The sequence below is a fragment of the Anser brachyrhynchus genome, assembly GCF_964034855.1.
Source record: "Anser brachyrhynchus genome assembly, chromosome: 1".
NCBI lineage: Eukaryota > Metazoa > Chordata > Aves > Anseriformes > Anatidae > Anser > Anser brachyrhynchus.
The window spans coordinates 32,969,277-32,989,006 of record NC_137694.1 but is presented as its reverse complement, the minus strand read 5'-3'; the positions used below and the strand labels follow the sequence as shown (position 1 = coordinate 32,989,006).

The 19,730-nt window shown below is 38.0% G+C and overlaps 1 protein-coding gene across 1 annotated transcript in view; it reads left to right on the top strand.

The window, feature by feature from the left end:
* The window catches only part of NELL2 (neural EGFL like 2), a 147,042-nt gene that overhangs the window by 26,802 nt on the left and 100,510 nt on the right, over positions 1-19,730 (top strand). The window contains exons 4-9 of the mRNA XM_080576681.1: positions 10,434-10,607; positions 10,713-10,809; positions 15,172-15,244; positions 15,419-15,501; positions 16,562-16,690; positions 17,970-18,072. Of these exons, the coding sequence (XP_080432807.1) occupies positions 10,434-10,607; positions 10,713-10,809; positions 15,172-15,244; positions 15,419-15,501; positions 16,562-16,690; positions 17,970-18,072 (659 nt within the window). The remainder of the gene's footprint in view (positions 1-10,433; positions 10,608-10,712; positions 10,810-15,171; positions 15,245-15,418; positions 15,502-16,561; positions 16,691-17,969; positions 18,073-19,730) is intronic.

Genomic DNA, 19,730 nt, shown 5'->3' with positions numbered 1-19,730 from the left:
CTTGTCTGTAACAATCCTTTAATTTTTAGACAAGTTCTTCTGAGCTCTTTCTGTCACAAGAGTCACTGTAGTTGCAAGGAGAAGTAGCAACACAAAACTGCTGCTCCACGCCATTGCACCAGCTTTAGCCTTGTGTAGTTCCTCTAAAGTCAAAAAAAGTTTTACTGATATTGAACTGCTGCGTTTTGGGACAGTCATATCTGGCTATATTCTTAATTTACAAGAGTCAGTGCTAGCTCTTGCTTTTCTGCCACGAGGGAATGGTGGTGAGAAAGGTTGGAGGCAACAATAACTGGTGGATATAATCAGTTATCACACAAGTAGGTCTTCTTACGTTTTATTTTGCACAGGTTTCGTAACACCTAATAGTTCTAATTTCTAGGGTAAAAGAAAATCAAAATATTTGCTTGAAACTTGGAAAAAAAGTATGTTCATTTAATGTTCAGTGGCTTGGGAAATATTTTACATGCTTTTGAAAATAGAGTAAAAACTCATCGTCTGTTTGCATGGGCCTAGGCGCTTCAGTGCACATATGGTAATTTACAGTAATTGAGGACAAATTACAGTTGCAAATTAAAGTTACTTTTTAGATTCCATAATTTTCTTTAAAGTAACATGCCTGAGATAGTTTACCTGATTCAGTCTGTATTGCCTAGCTTTCTGGGTGTTTTGGTTGCTTTTTGCTGGTTCCCTTTTGAAGAACATAAAAAATGAGTGCTTCCACTGAATTACGGTCACGCAGCTACTTAAGGCTTTGAGTCTCAAGAAGTGGATAGGATCACCCTCCTGAAGCTTTCCCTCTAACTTCATGTGGTGAATGCTGCCCCTGGGGTATCAGATAGATGCAGAATTTCTCTATATAAATCTGAGGCTTGGGTGTTTGGTTGAGGCCAGACTGTTGCTGTCACCAGAAAAAGTAGTTCTCTAAAGGATTTTCTACAGATACAGTCATCTTGTTCTACTCCATTAAGTGGCCTTTTTTTTTTTCTTTTCCTAGTTGAATATCAAAGCTGTCTTTCTCCTTTTGTTATCATTATGCTCTCTCTAATATTTAATGCATTCAAATCTTTCTAAACTGGTCTCAGAGTGAAAGAATCTGAAATTTTATCTTAACTATTCATTTTTAATTTCCTCACATTCTTCTTCAGAAATAGCTTTTTTTTTTTTTTTTTCTCCCACTGTTCACAGCAAGTGAAGAGTTCTGTTGGTGGTATTTTTTGGGTGCAGCTCAGAAATGATAGTTTCAAGAGAATTTGTATGGTGTTAGTGAATCCAAATGTGGTGGTTTTACCCAGCTGGGCAGCTGAGATCCACCATAACCATTCTCTCACTCAAAGGGAAAGGGGGAGAAAATATGATGAAAAGGGCTCCTCCAAGGGCTGCAGCATGGTGATCCGCTCCGCCGTGGGACCCATGGGCTGCAGGGGGACAGCCTGCTCCACCAGGGACCTCTCCACAGGCCACAGGGAAACTTCTGCTTCGTGCCTGGAGCACCTCCTGCTGCACTGACCTTGGGGGCTGCAGGGCTGGTTCTCACCCCTTTCTCTCCCAGCTGCTGTTGTGCAGCAGTTTTTGTTTTCTCCCTTTCTTAAATCTGCTCTCACAGATGCACAAACAACATCGCTTATGGGTTCGGCTCTGGCCAGCGGCGGGTCACTTTGGAGCTGGCTGAAACTGGCCCTTATCTAACATGGGGCAGCTGCTGGATTCTTCTCACAGAGGCCAACCCTGCAGCCCCCCGCTCCCAAAATCTTGCCATGTAAACCCAATATACCAAATTGCACATCTGTGGTTGTTCAGATGAGTTTCAAGCAGCTAAAGACATATTTCTGGGCACGTTTGTGTATGGCATATATCTGAAAGACAGAAAGCTTGAATGTTCACTTGACTTGAGAAGATCACCTTGAATACATAGAGTGCCCTGCCTAAATGGATTGTACTTAACAATAACAGGGTAAATATTTTGAATGCTGTTAATGAAGTGATGTCTGAAGTCTGAGTGTAAGTTCTGTTAAACACTGATTGCTGTGTGCTTGCTCTCAGCCTTCCCTTTAAGCTCTATTAGCCTCCTCACTTTGCTTCTGAATTCACCTCAGCTTCTTCTTGATGAAAGAATCAGCAGAGAGATAACTTTAATCTGTGACAGGGCTTTAATATATGTTAGACCTCCCTATTCCATCGTATATTTTCATTTAATTGGCAACAGTGGAGCTTTTTCCTCCCTTCATGGTTAGATGCCTTTACACAACTGATGTTTTATCCAAATCTCTTGAGGTACTGCATATTAGGGCCCCTAAAGGATTCAATCATTGGATTGGACTTTAATCATTATTTCCTTCAGTTAATGTTTTTGTAACCTGAAACAAAGCACCAAAATCAGTAGAATATTGTGGACAGGCATTTCCTAAACTTAATTGTATTTCTCTACTATTTTATTCAATTTCTGCCTTATATAGCATTTATTTTCACAGCTATTGGTGTCTTGTGATTATCTGCCATCAAATGTGCTGCACTGTACAGTAGTGTTAGACCTCTTTCAGTACCTAGGAGAAAATTATCTGTGACAATTTCTCTCTGTTATGGATTTACAAGGAGGTAGGTTGCCAGAGGTGAACTCCTGACACATGAATTTTGCTGCATCATTTGACCATTTTACTAGAATAGTGGAACTGTATGTTCCCTGCTTTTGATGTACGAGTGTCTGTATTTCTGGATCGCAGTATTAAGTCTCTTCTTTCTGACATCAGAAAATTTGCTGTAAACACATTACACTGAGTAAAACTTTCGATGTTTACCACTTAAACCAGTACTGTAGAGTTACATAGGTTTTGTTTAGGGGTGCTTTGTCCTTCCCCATCAATAACTTGCAGAGTAGACATTAAGTAAGACATTAGGTAACATGAAATTCAGTTTCAAACATTAAAGCTGTGTGTGGCTATTTCTTGCACCAAAAGAAGTACTATTTTATTTCTGCTTTTTAAACTCTGTGCTGACATACTAGTTTTTGCTGGAAGCATGAAAGGTTGTAATATTCTTTTTTTTTTATTTTTTTTGGTTGTAAATCTTAGTTGCTGTTTCTTACTATTCTGATAATAATTACAAACCCTTTCAAATCTGTTAATAACAATCAATATCTTTTGAATTGACTTCTTCTAGTGATGTAAAACTTCTCTAGTGTCAGTCTTCTTTTCTTTTGATGAAGTTTTCATGTTTCATCAAAGGTGTCAGAAGAAGGTATTTCTTTTGTTCATTCTATATTATAGTGCTCAAGAAGATTCTGAGAGGTAAGCGATTCCTTATGTAGCTAGTGAGAGTTTGGCCAGACTCTTTTCTCTACCCCAAAGAGGTAGATTCCATGTTTCTTTTTGTTTGGGAGATTAACTTCTATCCTTGAGTGGATGGCTGGATGGAAGTATCTGTAAAGCAGTTGTTTTGTGTTATACTGAGTTTTAATTTCTGTACAAAATTGGGAAAGGCCTGTTTCTTTAAGTGTTGGTTTCAAGGGATGTTACTGATTTGATTGATGCCTTGTCACTATTATCTGTTTTTTTTTCTTTTTTCTTTTTTTTTCTTCAGTACAGCTTATACTTTCTGTCAAAAAAAAAAATAATAAGGAAAAAGTAGTGATTAGGTTGTGAATTCTTCTAAGTAGTGAATGCACCCACCTTAAAACACACCTTCCTGTAACTTTTATCACATCAAGTGAGGTCAGCCTGTCTGCTGATGTAAATCGTTACAGTGCCAACAAATCCAGTTTGATTTGGTGAGAACTTGTTACAAAATGCTCATATGAGCCCGGATCCTGTAGTTTGAATTCAGATTAGTGACAGATCTACTTGAATAAGATACAAAAGATATGTCTCTGGCTATGACACTGAAAACACCACTGAAACAGTTGAAATGTGAGTTTTGACAGGTATCATCATACTTCTGCTGTTGTTTGAAAGAGTTTCTATTAACAAATAAATAACAAAGAAATCTGTATTCTGTCAGCGTAGGAAAGGGGAGGAGTTAGGCTGAAACTGGCTTTTTCTTTTATTAATATGTATCGGAAAGTTGTTTATTGTTTTTGCGGTCTTCTCACTGTCCATGGAGAAAGGGAGTGACAGGGATGGTTTGTTCCATTTTGATCTGAGAAAGTTTCTTCCCTCCTTGGTTTCTGGTAGGAAAGGGAGCTTCAGAAAGGCAAGGTTAACGTTAAAGAGGCTGTGATAGTGAGAACAGAATGGGAAGTAATATATTGGTAAGTGGGATAATCGAGGTAGATGGGAGGAATGAGAGCAATTACTCAAAGCCAAGAATTCTGTTTAAAAAAGTAGTTCCTATTTTGACATTTGCTTTGATTCATATTCGCAGCTCAAACTGTGACAGTACAGACAACGTGCTGTAACACCAGCTCTTAATTTTTGCAATGCCAAGCCAGCAGTTTGTGGTAGAATAGCTCCTCTCAGTCCTTTGGGGAGCTCGGTGTGACCTCAAGCCCCTGCTTCTAGCTTCTGCTTAGTTCTGCAAGTGCTGCAGGGACCCTCCTGAGGAGCCTTGGCTTGTCATCAGCATTAGAGTGTCCGTGATATTTTGCCCCTGTGACGACTTCTTGGATCATAGCACTAATCTGAGCAGAAGCTATGCAGACCTTTTAAGTGGTGAAGGCAAGATTTTTCCTCCCTTCTTTAGGGGCATAGCGAGTTTGACGTTTGGGAGTGGGCAGAAATACTTCTCAGATGAGAGACAAGTTCTTACCTTCAAAGCCAGCAAAGGCTTCCGTATCACAGTAGCCCCACTGAAGTCGGGTAAGCGGCTGCAGTGTGCTGATAGAAACAAGATCTCATTGACATGTATTTAGGTAGGTGCAGGCACTGAGGCAGCAGGGGTGAAAAGGGCTTGAGCAGCCTCACCTGCATTTATTTCCCAGCCTTCTCCTCCTCCACATCATGACACTGAAACTCACTCTTCTAGCTGCTACCTTGTGCTGTGACTTCTTTCTGTCCAGAGAAGAGCTGTCAGTAGCCAGGAGTGTTTGTGCAGATGAGAGTGCATGAATGCTGTCTCTGACCTTCCAGTCTTTGGTCTCCTGGCTGTTTTCACATGTAACCTCTCAATGTTGAGGGTGTTCCTCAATGCACATCCCAGCATGGGGCTCGGTCTCCCCTACATTTGAGGAATGCCTCTCCCTGCTACCCAGCTGTTCCCAATAGCTGTCCAGCACAGCAATGTAGTACCCAGGACCTATGCCCCCAGGGCATGGGGCTGTTATGACCCTAGTGCAGCACCCAGCACTGGCTGCTGGAACACTGGCCTGATGTTGTCCATTCTGTGTAACTGTTGGTATCCTACTTGGCATGCTTTTGTCTTCTGCAGTTACCACCTTTAGAGACAGTGCCATGGTTTGTGGAATAGTATTGGCCAGGGACTATTTCCAAATGACAAAATAGAAAAAAAAAACACTATTTCAAGCAAAAAATAGGAGAGTGCCCATCTGGATGCATGTTGTGTTAGAACACCACTGTTAATATTTGTCTTCAGGGCCAAGTCTTCAGGCTTTGCTGGCTCTATTTATTAGTATAGGTGTAGGGCTTGAGATCAATTTACTAAGGTTAGGTTGTTGTACCTGACTTATTCTTTTTGGCTGATGAATAGAATGAAATAGCCTTACCAGGTCAAACTGGGAGACTGGTTTTAATGTCCAGCTGTTTGTGTGCTCCATTTGGATATGGGAAGTAACCTCTTCTGGTTTGGGCCTGTCTTCACGTGGGATCTCTGCTTTCAAATGTGTAATAATTGTGGCATTGTAGAGCATTTCAGGAATTTTTCCAGAGAGCCTGAGACTAGCTCTCTCTTGTAACAAGGATTTAAACCTGGACCCCACAAGCCTTTCTGCTAAAACATTTGTAACAAAATATTTGGTTTTAATGGATCAAAATTTTTGAATAAAAATATCTGATAACAGAAAATTCTTGTCCAGCTGTCAAAATGTATTCAGCGAATGAAAGGTACAGAAACTACATTGGTGTCTTTCCTGCTTGCTGTGCACTTGCATTAAGTGCTGCAAAATTATCCAGAAAAGTGAAGACCAGTTTTTTACTTATTGTTCTTTGGCTAAACTGCCAGTTTTGCCTTGTGACTAGGTAGAGCTCTAGATAGGGAGAAGGGCAAAGTCAGTAAGGCCAAACAGTGATATAAGTGAGAGATGGGGAGTATGTTTTACAGCTCTAGCGTGGGCGCCACTTGGTATTTACAGTTCATCTGAGGATATTTTGGTGCGATATTGTTCTAAGGGATGCATCAAGCAGTAAAAACTCCTAGTTAATATTTCAGAGCACTTGGAAGTATTAACTTCCAACTAGAAAAATGTGTTGCATGCTCCTAAATGCCCATTTACCACACCATGGAAAATAACAAATAATGCGTTGCTGAATGTGGTGGCTGTTTAGTACGGATTACTTTTACAGCTTCATAATCTACACCCAGCAGAATTACTTAGTGCTGTTGTAAGCATAGTTTGCAGTTTATTGGATCTACTGAGTAGGATCTTTTTTTTTGTTTGTGTAATTATACATAACTGACAAGCCAGAACATTTGTATCAAAGATCTTAAAATAATGATTTTCATAATTTTGGAAATAAGTATTTTATTTATTTTTTTATTTTATTTTATTTTATTTTATGTACATATTCCTCTTTAATTTTATTAGTTTTCCTTTTCTTCTTAGTGTAAATCAAAAAGCCATGAAAAATTTTTAACACTACACCTGTAACTGTGAATATTAAAAGTTGTAAAATAAAAACAAACCAAAAAAAACCCACAAGAAACAAAAAAAAAAAAAACCACAACAAAATACCCCCTAATACCTGTAATAAATTCGTAAACAACAGACATGATAGCCTTTAGCTTCCAAGATATTTGTCTACAATGCTCTGAACCGAAGTTGATTTTTATTAGTTGCCTGGAGTAAGAGTGGGCAGCTGCAGTGTGCGTGTGCTGTGTGAGCCAGGATGCCAAATGAGGGAGTGAGCCATCAAAGACCTGGAGCTACCAACATTGCCCATCAGCTGGAAGGGCCATTCCTCCCTCTTCTCGAGGACAGCTACTACGTATCCCGTACACCCCGTTGTTTCACCTCCTAAATCTCCAGGTTTTGGCTGCACAGCCTGACTTGTACTTCCTCAGTTTGCCCCGGTGCTGCTGGGCCACAGACTACAGCCCACACAGGCTCGTGCAGACCCCGTGCCCTTCACCGGGGTGGTCTGGGGCGTCTCTGTGCTCAAGAAGATCTGCTCACGAGCTGTGGTGTTGGGATCTGCACACAGCAGTTACGATAGATCAGTGCAGGGCAGCCAAGAAAGCATCACTGTTTTCTTTCTCAGCTTTCTCTGGGGTATTTGAGATAAATTTCTTCCTCTTATGAAAATAAGCTCAACCTTAGTCAGTACATAAGGGATTGCTGTCTGGCAGGTTTCCACGCAGACTGGCTGGTCCTACTCTGTTCCTGGCTGGTGCCTTTGAAATGATTGTGCATGCACAGAGCGATGTGCAGAGTTGTAACAACCTTTTTCGGGTTACCATTTTCTTATTTGTATGTCAAACATAGTAACCCTAAGCACGTATCATCCCCCTGCTAAATTAAATCCATTTGACCTGAAGTGTGTGTGGTTTTGGGGGGGGTTAACATCAAATAGGCTGGTATTGATTAAACAACCACAGAGATCGTGGGCATTAGTGAAGGGAGAAGCATGTTCTCCTGCTGTACAGTGTTTATCACTGTGGTTTATTTTTTCACTCGGAGAGCTGTTTGCCTTTCCCAACGTGGAAGGACACCTTGGAGCTGTTGGGAGAAGCAGAAGCAACATTAGTATGGTGAAGTTTTTGGCTGATGCTCTCCCTGAGATAAGTGGGCTGGGCTGGGCTGGTGTAGGCAAGGAACCAGTGATTCAGCTGATGGGGTTCCCCTAAATCTTTTCCGTAATGAGGTTCTTAGGAAAAGCCTGCAGTATAATGCAGTTATTGTTTCCTTGGGGAGTAAGTCCTTTAGGAAACAAGGCTGCGTTCTAACTTGTGAAGTCTGCTAAACAGAGCCAGATCTGTTTAAGACCCAGCAGTTAAACAAATACAGAAAAGTGGAATATCAAGCACAATATTTTGCAAAATAAATAAATAAATAAAATAGTGAAGTGAAAATGATTAACATTCAGTTCCCTGTGTTTCTGTGTCATGGTGTTAGTTCAAGCTGAAGGGAATATTGTTTCGGCTGTCATTGCATTTGCTTTTCTAATTGTGTTTTCCTGCTGCTTCTACAGATTATTAGTAACCATAAATTATAATTCTCCTAATGGCTATTATTTTCTTTTTCATTTTGATGCACATTTTATCTAACAATCATCAAGCCTTCATAAGGTAGAGGTATTTGTTACAGTTTACCAAATGGAAGAACAAAAGAGATTGCCTGTGGATCTCAAAACAGTGAGTTGATCACAGAATTTTTGCACAGCTTTGTACAGGAAGTTTTCCTTGCTGTTGCAGTAGCATAGGAGGTCAACATCATCTCTCAGCAATTCTTTCTCAGTTCCTGAAATTTTACAGCAATTGTCTGTTTTATTGGGAAATTCGTGTTTCCTTCTCAGGGATCTCATCATCTTGCCTCTGTAAGGGGCAACACAAATGTTCATTTTATACCTTTTGTACTGAGTGTATCTCTGCTTTGTTTCCTTCCTGCCTGCATCTCTGTGTGTTGGGATCACTCAGCCACTGACTCAGAAGAGAGTAGGAGTTAGCTGTTGGCTGTACCAGGAGATAACGTTTCAACATGTTCATGCCTTTTTTGTTTCCAAATTATTATCTCCAACTGGGTGGAGACATTTAAAATTGTTTGGAGGAGTCCAGTTCCATAATGTTCCCCTTCTTTGTTAGGTTGAGATTGACCTTATTGTTATCCTTGAAGCTTGAGTCAGGAAGGAGGTTGTAAAGTTGACTGATGCCCTGCCACTGTTTCCCAATTTTTTTTTTTCCATCCAGACTTTCAATTAGTTTATACTTCTTGTAAATACGAAAGTTTTGGGGGGGGGCATGAGGGGGTAAATGTTTGCAGATTATAAAATTTGCTGCTGACTTTAGTTAAGTGCTATGCTAATATTGGGGGAGAAGTTAAAATTGCCCTTTGCCAGTTTTGCGAAAGAATAATTGTTTTTGTGCTGTTGCTAGGCATATTTCACTGGGAAACATCCTGAAGGAAGGAGAGATGTGCAGTGAGCCCAACCTCCTGCTAGGGATGATGATTATACAAGATGGTTTTGGTTTGGTCTCCTCATATCCTCTTTTGAGAACTAAAATCATCTTGTCTGTTCTTTTACATGGATGGCCAGTTAAAAGAAACTACACTGTAATCCATATGCACACACAGATTAACAAACCATTGCCATGCTGTCTGCAGATGTAGCAGCAAAAATATGCAAAAATTAATTGCCCATTCTCCTCGTTTTTTTGAATCTTACTACGTATGGTTATTTTTGTTACTCTTTAGCTATTGGTTGCATATACATATTAGATAATCTTCATTTCTGTTTTTCTTTTTTCCTCTTGTTTTAAAAGTATGTTAGGGGAGGACTGTAAAATGAGAAAGTTAGTACTTAGAAGAGAAATGATTTGTCAAACTTCTTCCCAGAAGAGGTCCAATATATAAGAAATAGGCCTGACTACTTAGCGAGTTTGCTTATGTAGTGCTCTTTAAATAGATCTGCAGCAGTCCCAGCAGCAAAGCAAGTGTTCACAATCTGCAAATCTGGCATATGAGACAATTTGGGGAAACGCAATGCTGTTTTTTTTTACTCTGTGCATACATATACTTACATATATATACATACATACATAATAAAAATACATACATATTTAACAATGTGCACATATCAATTTTTAAGAGTTAGCACTTCTTGTCTCTAAATTTCTTTTGAGAAATTACATTATGAAGAATGAAGAGATGTTAACAATGTATCCAAAAGCAAACAAAGCAGTGTCCTGTCTCAGTTCTTGCTTACTTCTCTGGTTGGTAATGGCTAATAATGTCCTATCACAGAACTTGGTGGTGTTTTTTGTGTATTCATGTCTTCAGGGTATCCTTACCGTGCTTTCAGGATATAATGCAGTTACTCAGAATAGGATAATTATACTTCCAATCAGGTCATGCTATGTAAAGTAGCATTGCTAGAAGAAAAAATATTTAGCTTGGCATCTTTCTACTTACATGAAAGATGGAACCTGCTATTATGTATTATTGAGAAGGAGGATTCAGTGCGAACCCGTACAATGTCTCCTTTCATCTATCTCTTCTCTGTCTTTCTCCCTCTTTTAAATACTTTCTGAATGATAATGAGAAGTTATGGGATGTAAAATGTTGTTGTGCTGCTAAGAATGGTTCATGACGCAATGATGCATTTATGGTACAGGTACCTGGAACTGGAAAGCAGTGGTCATCGAAATGAAATCAGGTTGCATTATCGCTCAGGCAGTCATCGCTCCCACACAGAAGTATTCCCATACATCCTGGCAGATGATAAGTGGCACAGGCTTTCCTTAGCAATCAGTGCTTCTCACTTGATTTTACATGTGGACTGCAATAAGTAAGTAAAGCATGTTGTTTTGTAAGTTGTCACTTCTGGAACATTCAAGCTTCAGTAAATGAAATGATAACAACTTGGGACATATTTTTTTTTTTTCTGTTTCAGAATTTATGAAAGAGTTGTGGAGAAGCCCTTCATGGACTTACCTTTGGGTACAACATTTTGGCTAGGACAGAGGAATAATGCACATGGTTATTTTAAGGTATGCATTCCCTGAAAGGAAAAAAAAGAGAACTTAGATAAAAATGGATGCAGTTTCCTCTTCCTTGAAGCAGATAAAATAGAGTAAATACTCTGTGATATGAATAGTATTTCAGGTGAGACTTGTGATCCAGTTCAGTTGAGGTTAATTGACTTACTGACATACAGGCATGCAGGTGGGATATGATAGTATGTTTGCCATGCTGCTTCTCTAGGAGGGCTTGAGTGGTACACAAAAAGGTGTACCTTGCAGACCAGAGATGAGAAGGAGTTTTACCTGGGGGTGGTCACGTGCTGGAAAGACCCAGCCGAAATAAAACTGCATTGATCAAATTGTCATCAGGTTTGTCAGTTTGTTAGAGTAGGTTAAAAACAAGTTTCTGTACAGTATGAATTCATACTGTGCCCAGTTCTGGGTTTCCCAGTACAAGAGAGACATGGAGCTACTGGAGAGAGTCCAGCGAAGGGCCAGAAAGATGATGAAGAGACTGGAGCATCTCTCCTGTGAAGAGAGGGTGAGAGAGCTGGGACTGTTCAGCCTGGAGAAGAGGAGGCTTAGGGAGGGACCTCATCAAAGTGTACAAACATCTGATGGTTGGAGGGAGGAGATGAAGATGAAGGATCCAGACATTTCTCAGTAGTGCCCAATGACAGGCCAAGAAGCAATGGACAAAAATTGGAAAACCTGAAATTCCATCTGAACATAAGAAAACACTTTTAACATGAAGGTGGTCAGAGTGAGTCCACGATGGAGATATTCAAAAGTTGCTTGCACATGTTCCTGGGCAACCTGCTATAGGTGACCCTGCGTGAGCAGGGGTGTTGGAGTAGGTTATCTCAAGACGTTCTTCCTGACCTCAGCCATTCTGTGGTTCTGCAGTCTTAACACAATTTTTAGTGCCATGGTGTGTTGTAAAACAGTTTAAGACAGTGAAAGGTAAATGGCCAAGAGAAACAGAATTCCAGGAAATAAATATTCATGTTATTGTCTGTTTCATAACTAAATGAGTATTTTTTGTCAGAGAACACTAAGGTCTAGGGAACTCCAATCTCTTTATGATTTAGGTTTCACCACAATATTCTCTAAGTTCAGAAATAAGTGCGATGACAATCATTAATGAAGAGAATGCCTTTTCCCTCAGAGGAAAAATACTTGATCATGTTTTTTTGCTTACTCTTTCTCCATTTTTCTATATACATATATATATGTACACATATTAATATATATGTATATATCAAGCACCTGGTGTATAGCAAGATTGAAGAAGTGAATGCTATGTTTCCACTGGAGTGTAAATTTTGATTCCTCTGTGTCCATTAGGTAGCATTCATTGGTCACAGACATTTTCTGTCATTTGGCCTTAGTCCTCTTGGAAACTGCTTTAGCAAATGATGGCATCCTTGTGGAATACTGCAGTCCCATTTCCCTCCCTGTTGGCATCTTTTTACTTGAGCTGCAAAGTGGAATTGATAATGTTGGTCACAGACCTAATCACTTTGTTAAATATGGCCTGCTAAATTTTTTTTTTTTTCCCCAGCATAAAACACTCTGACTACTGTTGTCACAGCAAGTTCTGTAGTTTTGTGCTAAAATAAGTTTTTGGGTGTTGTAATACCGTTTGCTGTACTTAAATGCTAAACTATGTCTCTGTTTAGTGTAAGATATGGAGATCTGATGGGGCACTCATGTTTGAAAACTGAAGCATGACTTTGTTTTTATTTTTCTATTCAATATGTGTTTCTTTTTCTTCCAAAACACAAGAAGATACCTGCTAAACAAGCAGCAAGATTATATTTCTGGTTTAAAAAAATCAGCAACAGTTGAATCCAAGAATAAAATCATAAAATATTAACACGTTGCCTAAACTGATCTCAGACACACTTCATTTATTCTATGTATTTATTATTAATATATATATACATAAATATTCCTTTTGTTTATTTGTACCTTCTCACTTCTTGACTTGATTATATTCTTTTTGCTAACTCATTGTGACCATGAAGAAGCTCATTTGGTGTAGAAAAATAAATACTCCAGTAGTGGACTGTATTTTTTGTTTGTTCATTTGTTACTTTTCAAAAATGATAAAATGAACCAAGTTACATGGAAAAATTTGTCTCAGTTACAAAGACAAACCAGTTTGGCAGAAATACAGAAACTGATAGCTGTTAAAAGAACATTGATTTAGCCAAAAATATACTGTGTGAAGTAATTTCTCCAGCACAGTAAAGTACAAATGGTTGAACTACATCTGCAAATGTGACATTGTTGTACAGAAGACACATCACTCTAGAGGATGAGTACTTTCAGTGGTTTTTAGTGTTTTGGAGAGCCTATGTTTTTAGATAACTGTGTGTGACAACTTCCACTCATCTGATTTTCTGACATCCACTTGTTTAGTTGTTTCTGAAAATCAGGCTGCTTTGAATGGGTCTTAAATGAGTTGTCCAGAAGGATCAAAGTACCCAAAATTATTAGCCACTCATTGAAATTTTCTTTGGCTATATCTGATTTTGGACCTAATACTGCTCCACTGAAACAATGTATCTGTAGGCATACTCACACTGGGGTATATTTGTACCCATTTCATTTTAAGGTCTTAGGTCTGAGAGCGCAATTCTGGCCATCTAATTTCTGGTATGTAAAGTCTCTGACACCTAATATCCAGAAGTACTTTAATTTGAACCAGCAGCTTCTTTTGGAGCCTGTGAATAGCCTCTCATGTACAGTCAGGAACTCCTGATTTGGCAGCCCAGGCAGGTGAGGTGTCACAGCTCCTGGTTGTTACACTGGGGAGATGAGAAATAACCCGAATTCCTGTCAAGTGGCAGAGTCCAGCTCACAGCACAGCTCATGTGTGGTGAATAAAGCTCCCCAAATAGTTGGAGGGGATTTACTGTTGATTAATAGCTAAGTGATTTGAATACTTGCCCATGTGTTCAGTGAAAGATATGTTTTAAGCTCTTTACAACCTGAAAGGGTTGGACCCTGCAATTCTTCCTTCTCATGAAAATGCTGTAACTTGGGTTGACATGAATTTGAACTTGATGACGCTGAGGAAGGAAGGGAGGAGAACTGAATATTGTGAGCTTTTCAGTGTTCTCTTCAAAGAGGTCTTTGCTCCTGATTCCAGAACACTTGCTGAGGGAGGTCCTGACGTGGAGACCTGTCTCAGGCATACCCACCTATTTTTCATCTATTAACTAATCACTGCAGCTCTTTGCACAGGATGGGGGAGCATCCAATTGTCATAGATAGTAGCTTTGTTGTTAAGGGAGGAGGGTAGTCATGACACTTACCTTCTCAGTTACTCTTCAGTGACACCTGCTCTTCTCCATAGGTCACGTAGGTTTCTAAAGCACGCTGATTCATTCACTTGAGGTCAAAATTCTCTTGCTTGGACTTTGTGACATCTGTAGTGAATGCCCTGTGTACACAGATGAAATGTGGCCTTTTGCATTTAGTTTGCATTATATTATTTGTGACTTGAAACATTCACTTCATAAACATGCTGAAGCATGTTGAAATTATTCTGCTTTTACTTCTAAGAAGGAATTTTGGACATGCAGGGAGGGAATCATAGATGAAAGGGACATCTGGAGCGTATATGATAGGATGGCTATTTGGCCTTTGCTTTTGGAAAGCAGCAAAGTGGCTGCTAATTATATCTTAATGACTAAGGATGCATGTAAATTCTGCCTGTAAGCATGTGATTTCTTCTGGGTAAAATGGGGCCTTTCCAGATGGCATATTTGAATTTCATGCTAAGCTTCCCGTTCTCCCAAATTCCTTGCCAACATGTTACTCTGCAGCTGTGTAACAGATATGTAGATTCTTGGCACTCTGCATGTTCATGAATAGATCCACATCAAAATCATAAAAGGTTTGCATGAATGTGTTTTTCCTGACTCGTTTCTTTAATCTGCACTTCTTTTTGACAGTCATAGCTTAGTGAAAAATTTGAGTTTTATTTAAGAGAGTTTCAAAATAACCAAAAGTACAACTGTTTTTCAAATTATTTTTAAAGGTCATTTTCAAGCTTTTCTGCAATGGCTAACTAAAAATAACAATGAATTCAAAACAACCAAACTCTTGCCACATAATTACATCTTGACATTTAATATTATGTCTTTAAAAAAAGAATCACTATGCCTGTACATGTACATCTATCTATTTTGCTTTCTCTTTATTCTTCTATCACTGCATTGGGTCCAGAAAAGAAGCTATGTATTCATAAATATTGTTTTTATCAGGCACTTTTTTCTGTGTGGGCTTTAATGTTTAACATGGTAAATGGAAAATATAATTTTGACAGGTAAAAATAATACATCCTTTCATTTTTTTCTCTCCACTTACACATAGGGCATAATGCAAGATGTGCAATTACTTGTCATGCCTCAAGGATTTATTTCTCAATGCCCAGATCTTAATCGCAGTAAGTCTCTTAATTCTTATACCATAAAATGAAAGGTGTGCTCTGTACCTACTTTCTGTCCTGCAAGCTTTCTTAAATCCTTGAGTTTCAGTATATTGGTTGTCAACTTTGACGTGATCGAACCAATTGTAAATGAATGGTTTTGTTACTAGTATACATATCTTGTTATTCTAGCATGCCCAACTTGTAATGACTTCCATGGACTTGTGCAGAAAATTATGGAACTGCAAGACATCTTAGCCAAAACATCAGCAAAGGTAATACTTACTAGAAGGCATGGCATGGGAGAACTGAGGACTCTAAAGCTTTAATTGCTGTTTTCTTTAGATTATTTGTGCATCTGTGTGGATGTGTACGTGGGTGTGTGCAGAACATCCATACATGTTATGGTTATATATGTTTGCATTTGTATATCTGTGCCTACTATCTATGCATACAAATTCACAGTTCAGAGAGCTTTCTTGGTTTTTAATATTTTTATAGAATAATATATTGTAATAGTAAACAGAATCCGAATCCCTGAACAAGGAAAAGATTCATACATATTCAGGCTCTATCTATCAGGCTAACAAGTCAATAAAACTGGTCTGAAATAGGTTACTGTGCTTATATTGCTTATTGCAGCAAGATTTATTGGTCCAAGACTTTTCTAAACCTGAACTGATGGAGTGCTCAGACAAAATCTTTGCAAAATAGGAAACGGAGAACCTTAAGCAGTATTTTCTTCTTGATATTATTTATGTATTTTTTTTTTACAGAAGATAACACTAAAAACATTCACATCTTCCAGTGAACAAAGACTAGTCTTCTGTTTTTAAATGTCAGGTCTTTAGATGTCTGCAGGAATGCTGTTACCTGGCTAATTTGATGCACAAATGATAAAAACGGGTTAGTTGAAATGGAGAATCAATTACTAATGTTGGTTTTGAGCTTTACATCAAATCTGACCTCTTTACTCAGATCCGGGTCTTTTGCGCGTAGCCTACTATCTGCAGATGTATGTAGAGTAAGATTCTGGGTCACTTCACGCATATAAAGATCAGGAGCCACACTCATCTATTCACTTTCTGTCATGACCTATTCACTTTGTCATGATGCCCCCGATGTTATAATCAAAAGATGAAATGCATTGTTTCTTGCTTCTTTATTTCCATCTCTGAATGACTGGTGGTTTAATCATTTAGTTTTTGACAATAGTCATTATCTTTGAATCATTTTTCATGCATGCTTGACAGTAAGGGGGACAGTTTCAATCATGTTTATGCTAACATAGTGATCACTTATAAATTTCAAACTTTTTGTGAACTGTAAATACAGTTGTCCCAAGCTGAGCAGAGGATGAACAAGTTGGATCAGTGCTACTGTGAAAGGACCTGCACAATAAAAGGCATGACGTACAGAGAGTTTGAATCCTGGACGGATGGTTGTAAGAACTGCACTTGCATGGTATGGCTACAGTTTGAGCGGAGACCCAGGAACCCTGGTGTTTCCTCTGATTGTGGGTTTATTGGGGAAAAATATTAAGGGATGTTTATAAATGTGTGCTAAGTAGTAGCAAAAAAGTGCGAAAAAAATAATGTTCTAAATCTAAGCGATAGTATTAATAAATGCATTTTCCTATTATTGCAGCAGTGGTAGCATGTGTAGCTCTCCTGGATTTCATGCCAGTATAGGCAGATGCTATGCAATACACTTAGCTATCACATTATTCCCCTGCACTGAGTTGCAAACAGTTTCTCTGGATAATTAATTACCTGTTTTTATCACTATAAACACAGCCTTTTTCTTAGCAAATGATTTAATAGATCCCTTGAGTCTGATTCCCTTTAGTTGCCTTTGGTTACATCTCCAAAAGCAATAAAGAGTAAAATGTCAGGGTCATATGCATGCTTTATTATATCACAAACAATAAAAGAATTTAAATGAATGGAAGATTCCCAAAGGTATCAGAACTCCAAAACTGAATGCAAGTATCCTTTCAAGCACCAAATCATTGCATCTTTGTTATTGTCCAGTCATTTAAAACTCATGAATTCCATTTGGACTCATTAAATGCCTAATCCAAAGGCCATTAGTAACTGATGGAAAGGCTGTTGTCTGTACTGCACCTTAGATTGATTTGCTGCTGTCTATAATTTGCTAAATGGTTCTACTTAAGCTTAATATGACTTTGATCTTTATATTTCTAGAGTGATATTAATTTTGTTTTTAAGATTTTGTGGTTGAAGAAAAGAAGGTTTAGTCCATACTATCAGACCTGGCTGATAGCTATCTATAATGTTTTGAATTTATTGTTACGTGCATTACATATTTTTTTTCACAGTTTTTTCTTGCAGCTATGGCATTATTACCTTTTAGAAATGTATTGTCTCTCATATAAAAATCAGAAGGTAGAGTATTGTTCTGTGAGGTTGTTATTTCACATTATTATGTCAATTTGCTTCTGATTGGCAGAATGTTTTACATCCAAATAGATTTGCCTCTAAAAAAATTGATCATTGTCATCTCAAAGAATGCATCATACATGTCTAAAAGGTTGTATGCATTATAATCTGAAGGTATAGTTTCTGTTCTTATAGTTGTTAAAAGAACCATGCTAAAATGGCTTTTTGGGTGTTGTCAGAGAATTCATTGCATTTAAAAGTAGATTTTAAGTTCTTGTGTATGAGAACATCTCTGTTCTTGCTAAATATAACTACCAGTTAAGCACCTTTTATTCTTCTAGAATGGTACTGTGCAGTGTGAAGCTTTGATATGCCCCCTCTCTGATTGCCCGATTAATTCTGCCCTGGCATATGTGGATGGCAAGTGCTGCAAAGAATGTCAATGTAAGTTTTACTCTGGGGCTTCCTTTAATGAATATTATGAAATCTGGAAAGAAAATGAACTTTTCTGTAAACATGTCATTGAAATAACTGGTCAGGGAATGAAGTACTTGGGTAGAGGAATAGGGGAATTTAGACTTCCCTGAAATATTTTGGGAAACTGATAACCAGAAATTTTTCATTCTTCAGTTGTGAATATTTTATTTTAGTTATGCCATTTTTTTTTTCTTCTGAAAACACAGATATTTCCTATCAATGTTTTTTAAAAAAATCTTAAAACTTTCTGCTGACTTTCTATTGTTTATCTTTTAGACCAAACTGCTAGAAATTGAAGAATTACCTCACATTTGTTTAGACCAGTGTTTCTAACGCTATCTCAAAAAGGCTGTACTTTCAACTGTATGTTGTAGTACCAGAAATGGAGATTCAGATTTACGATTCTTGTTCTTTAATTAAGGGAAGAGAAAACTTGCACTAGACTCCAGAGACCAGAAAAAAAAAACAGTCACCTAGAAAGGTTCTTTTACAAAAGGTCAGACAGAATTATACAGGAAACTGGATACAGGTAATTTAATATTGTCATTTAATACAGGTGATTAGCTTTTGGTTTTATAGCATTTTGGCCTTGCTGCAAATAAGGTTAAAGAAGGGGAAATTTAGGTTAATCAGTATCTAGATGGATTGTATATATTATTTCACATTGATTATGTATTGTATCAAATATGTGATGGCTGTGGTGGAATCCATTCTTGAAATTGAGCATAATATGCATACATTTCTTTATTATATAAATGTTGAGATTTTTCTGTGTAGTTTCATCACTCTTCTGCAGTATAAAACTTCTTAGAGAGTATAGAGATACATGTAACTGCTTGAAATGCCACGTTTTAAGATAAAATTCAGGAAGGTGTTTTGTAATCCACTGATCTTGCTCCCACAGGAGTTTATTAATATTTAATTGCGTTAGAAGTTACACAAACCATCCCATTTTATGAAACCTTATTAACTTACTCAAGTAGATTAATTCTAATTGAGGGGAAATGAGAATTCAAATACATTTTTTTTTTTTTAGTCAACTACACAACATTTGTGCATATTAGTTGGCTCAGGGAATTGGTAATTCAGGGATGAGAGATGAGTGGAGTTCAAACCTCTGTTTGAATCTGTGACCATGCTGGCAGAGTTTGAAAACCTGATCTTCTGAAGTATGTTTTTGTAATGCACTGCTTGCAAATTTAGTTGGGAATTCTCCATCCAAATGTTAACAGGGAAGCACTCACATCTCAAGAGTTCTTATGAATTTGTTATTTTTATTGGGAGTCTTTGTGAAGGTCAAGAAATGTGAATGGGCATGCGGACACTGAACTTGTCATACAGCATTAATGCACCTGCCTGCAGTTAAGGTACAGCTCTGGTACAGCACACTGTGAAGTTTACTCTGGTATCACCTTTTTGATGTTCTTAATGTTATCAAAGCTTTTTAGCTTCCAGTGCTGTTAATCTGATGCCAGTACATAATTGATAATGAACACACCACATATAACTCTTGACAAGCTACAAAAAGAATTACAAATTTATTTTGAAAACTTGTCTATTTTGTCTATTTTCATCTATTTCAAAACTATTTTCACCTAGTTTATTTAAAGCGCCTTAAAAAAACA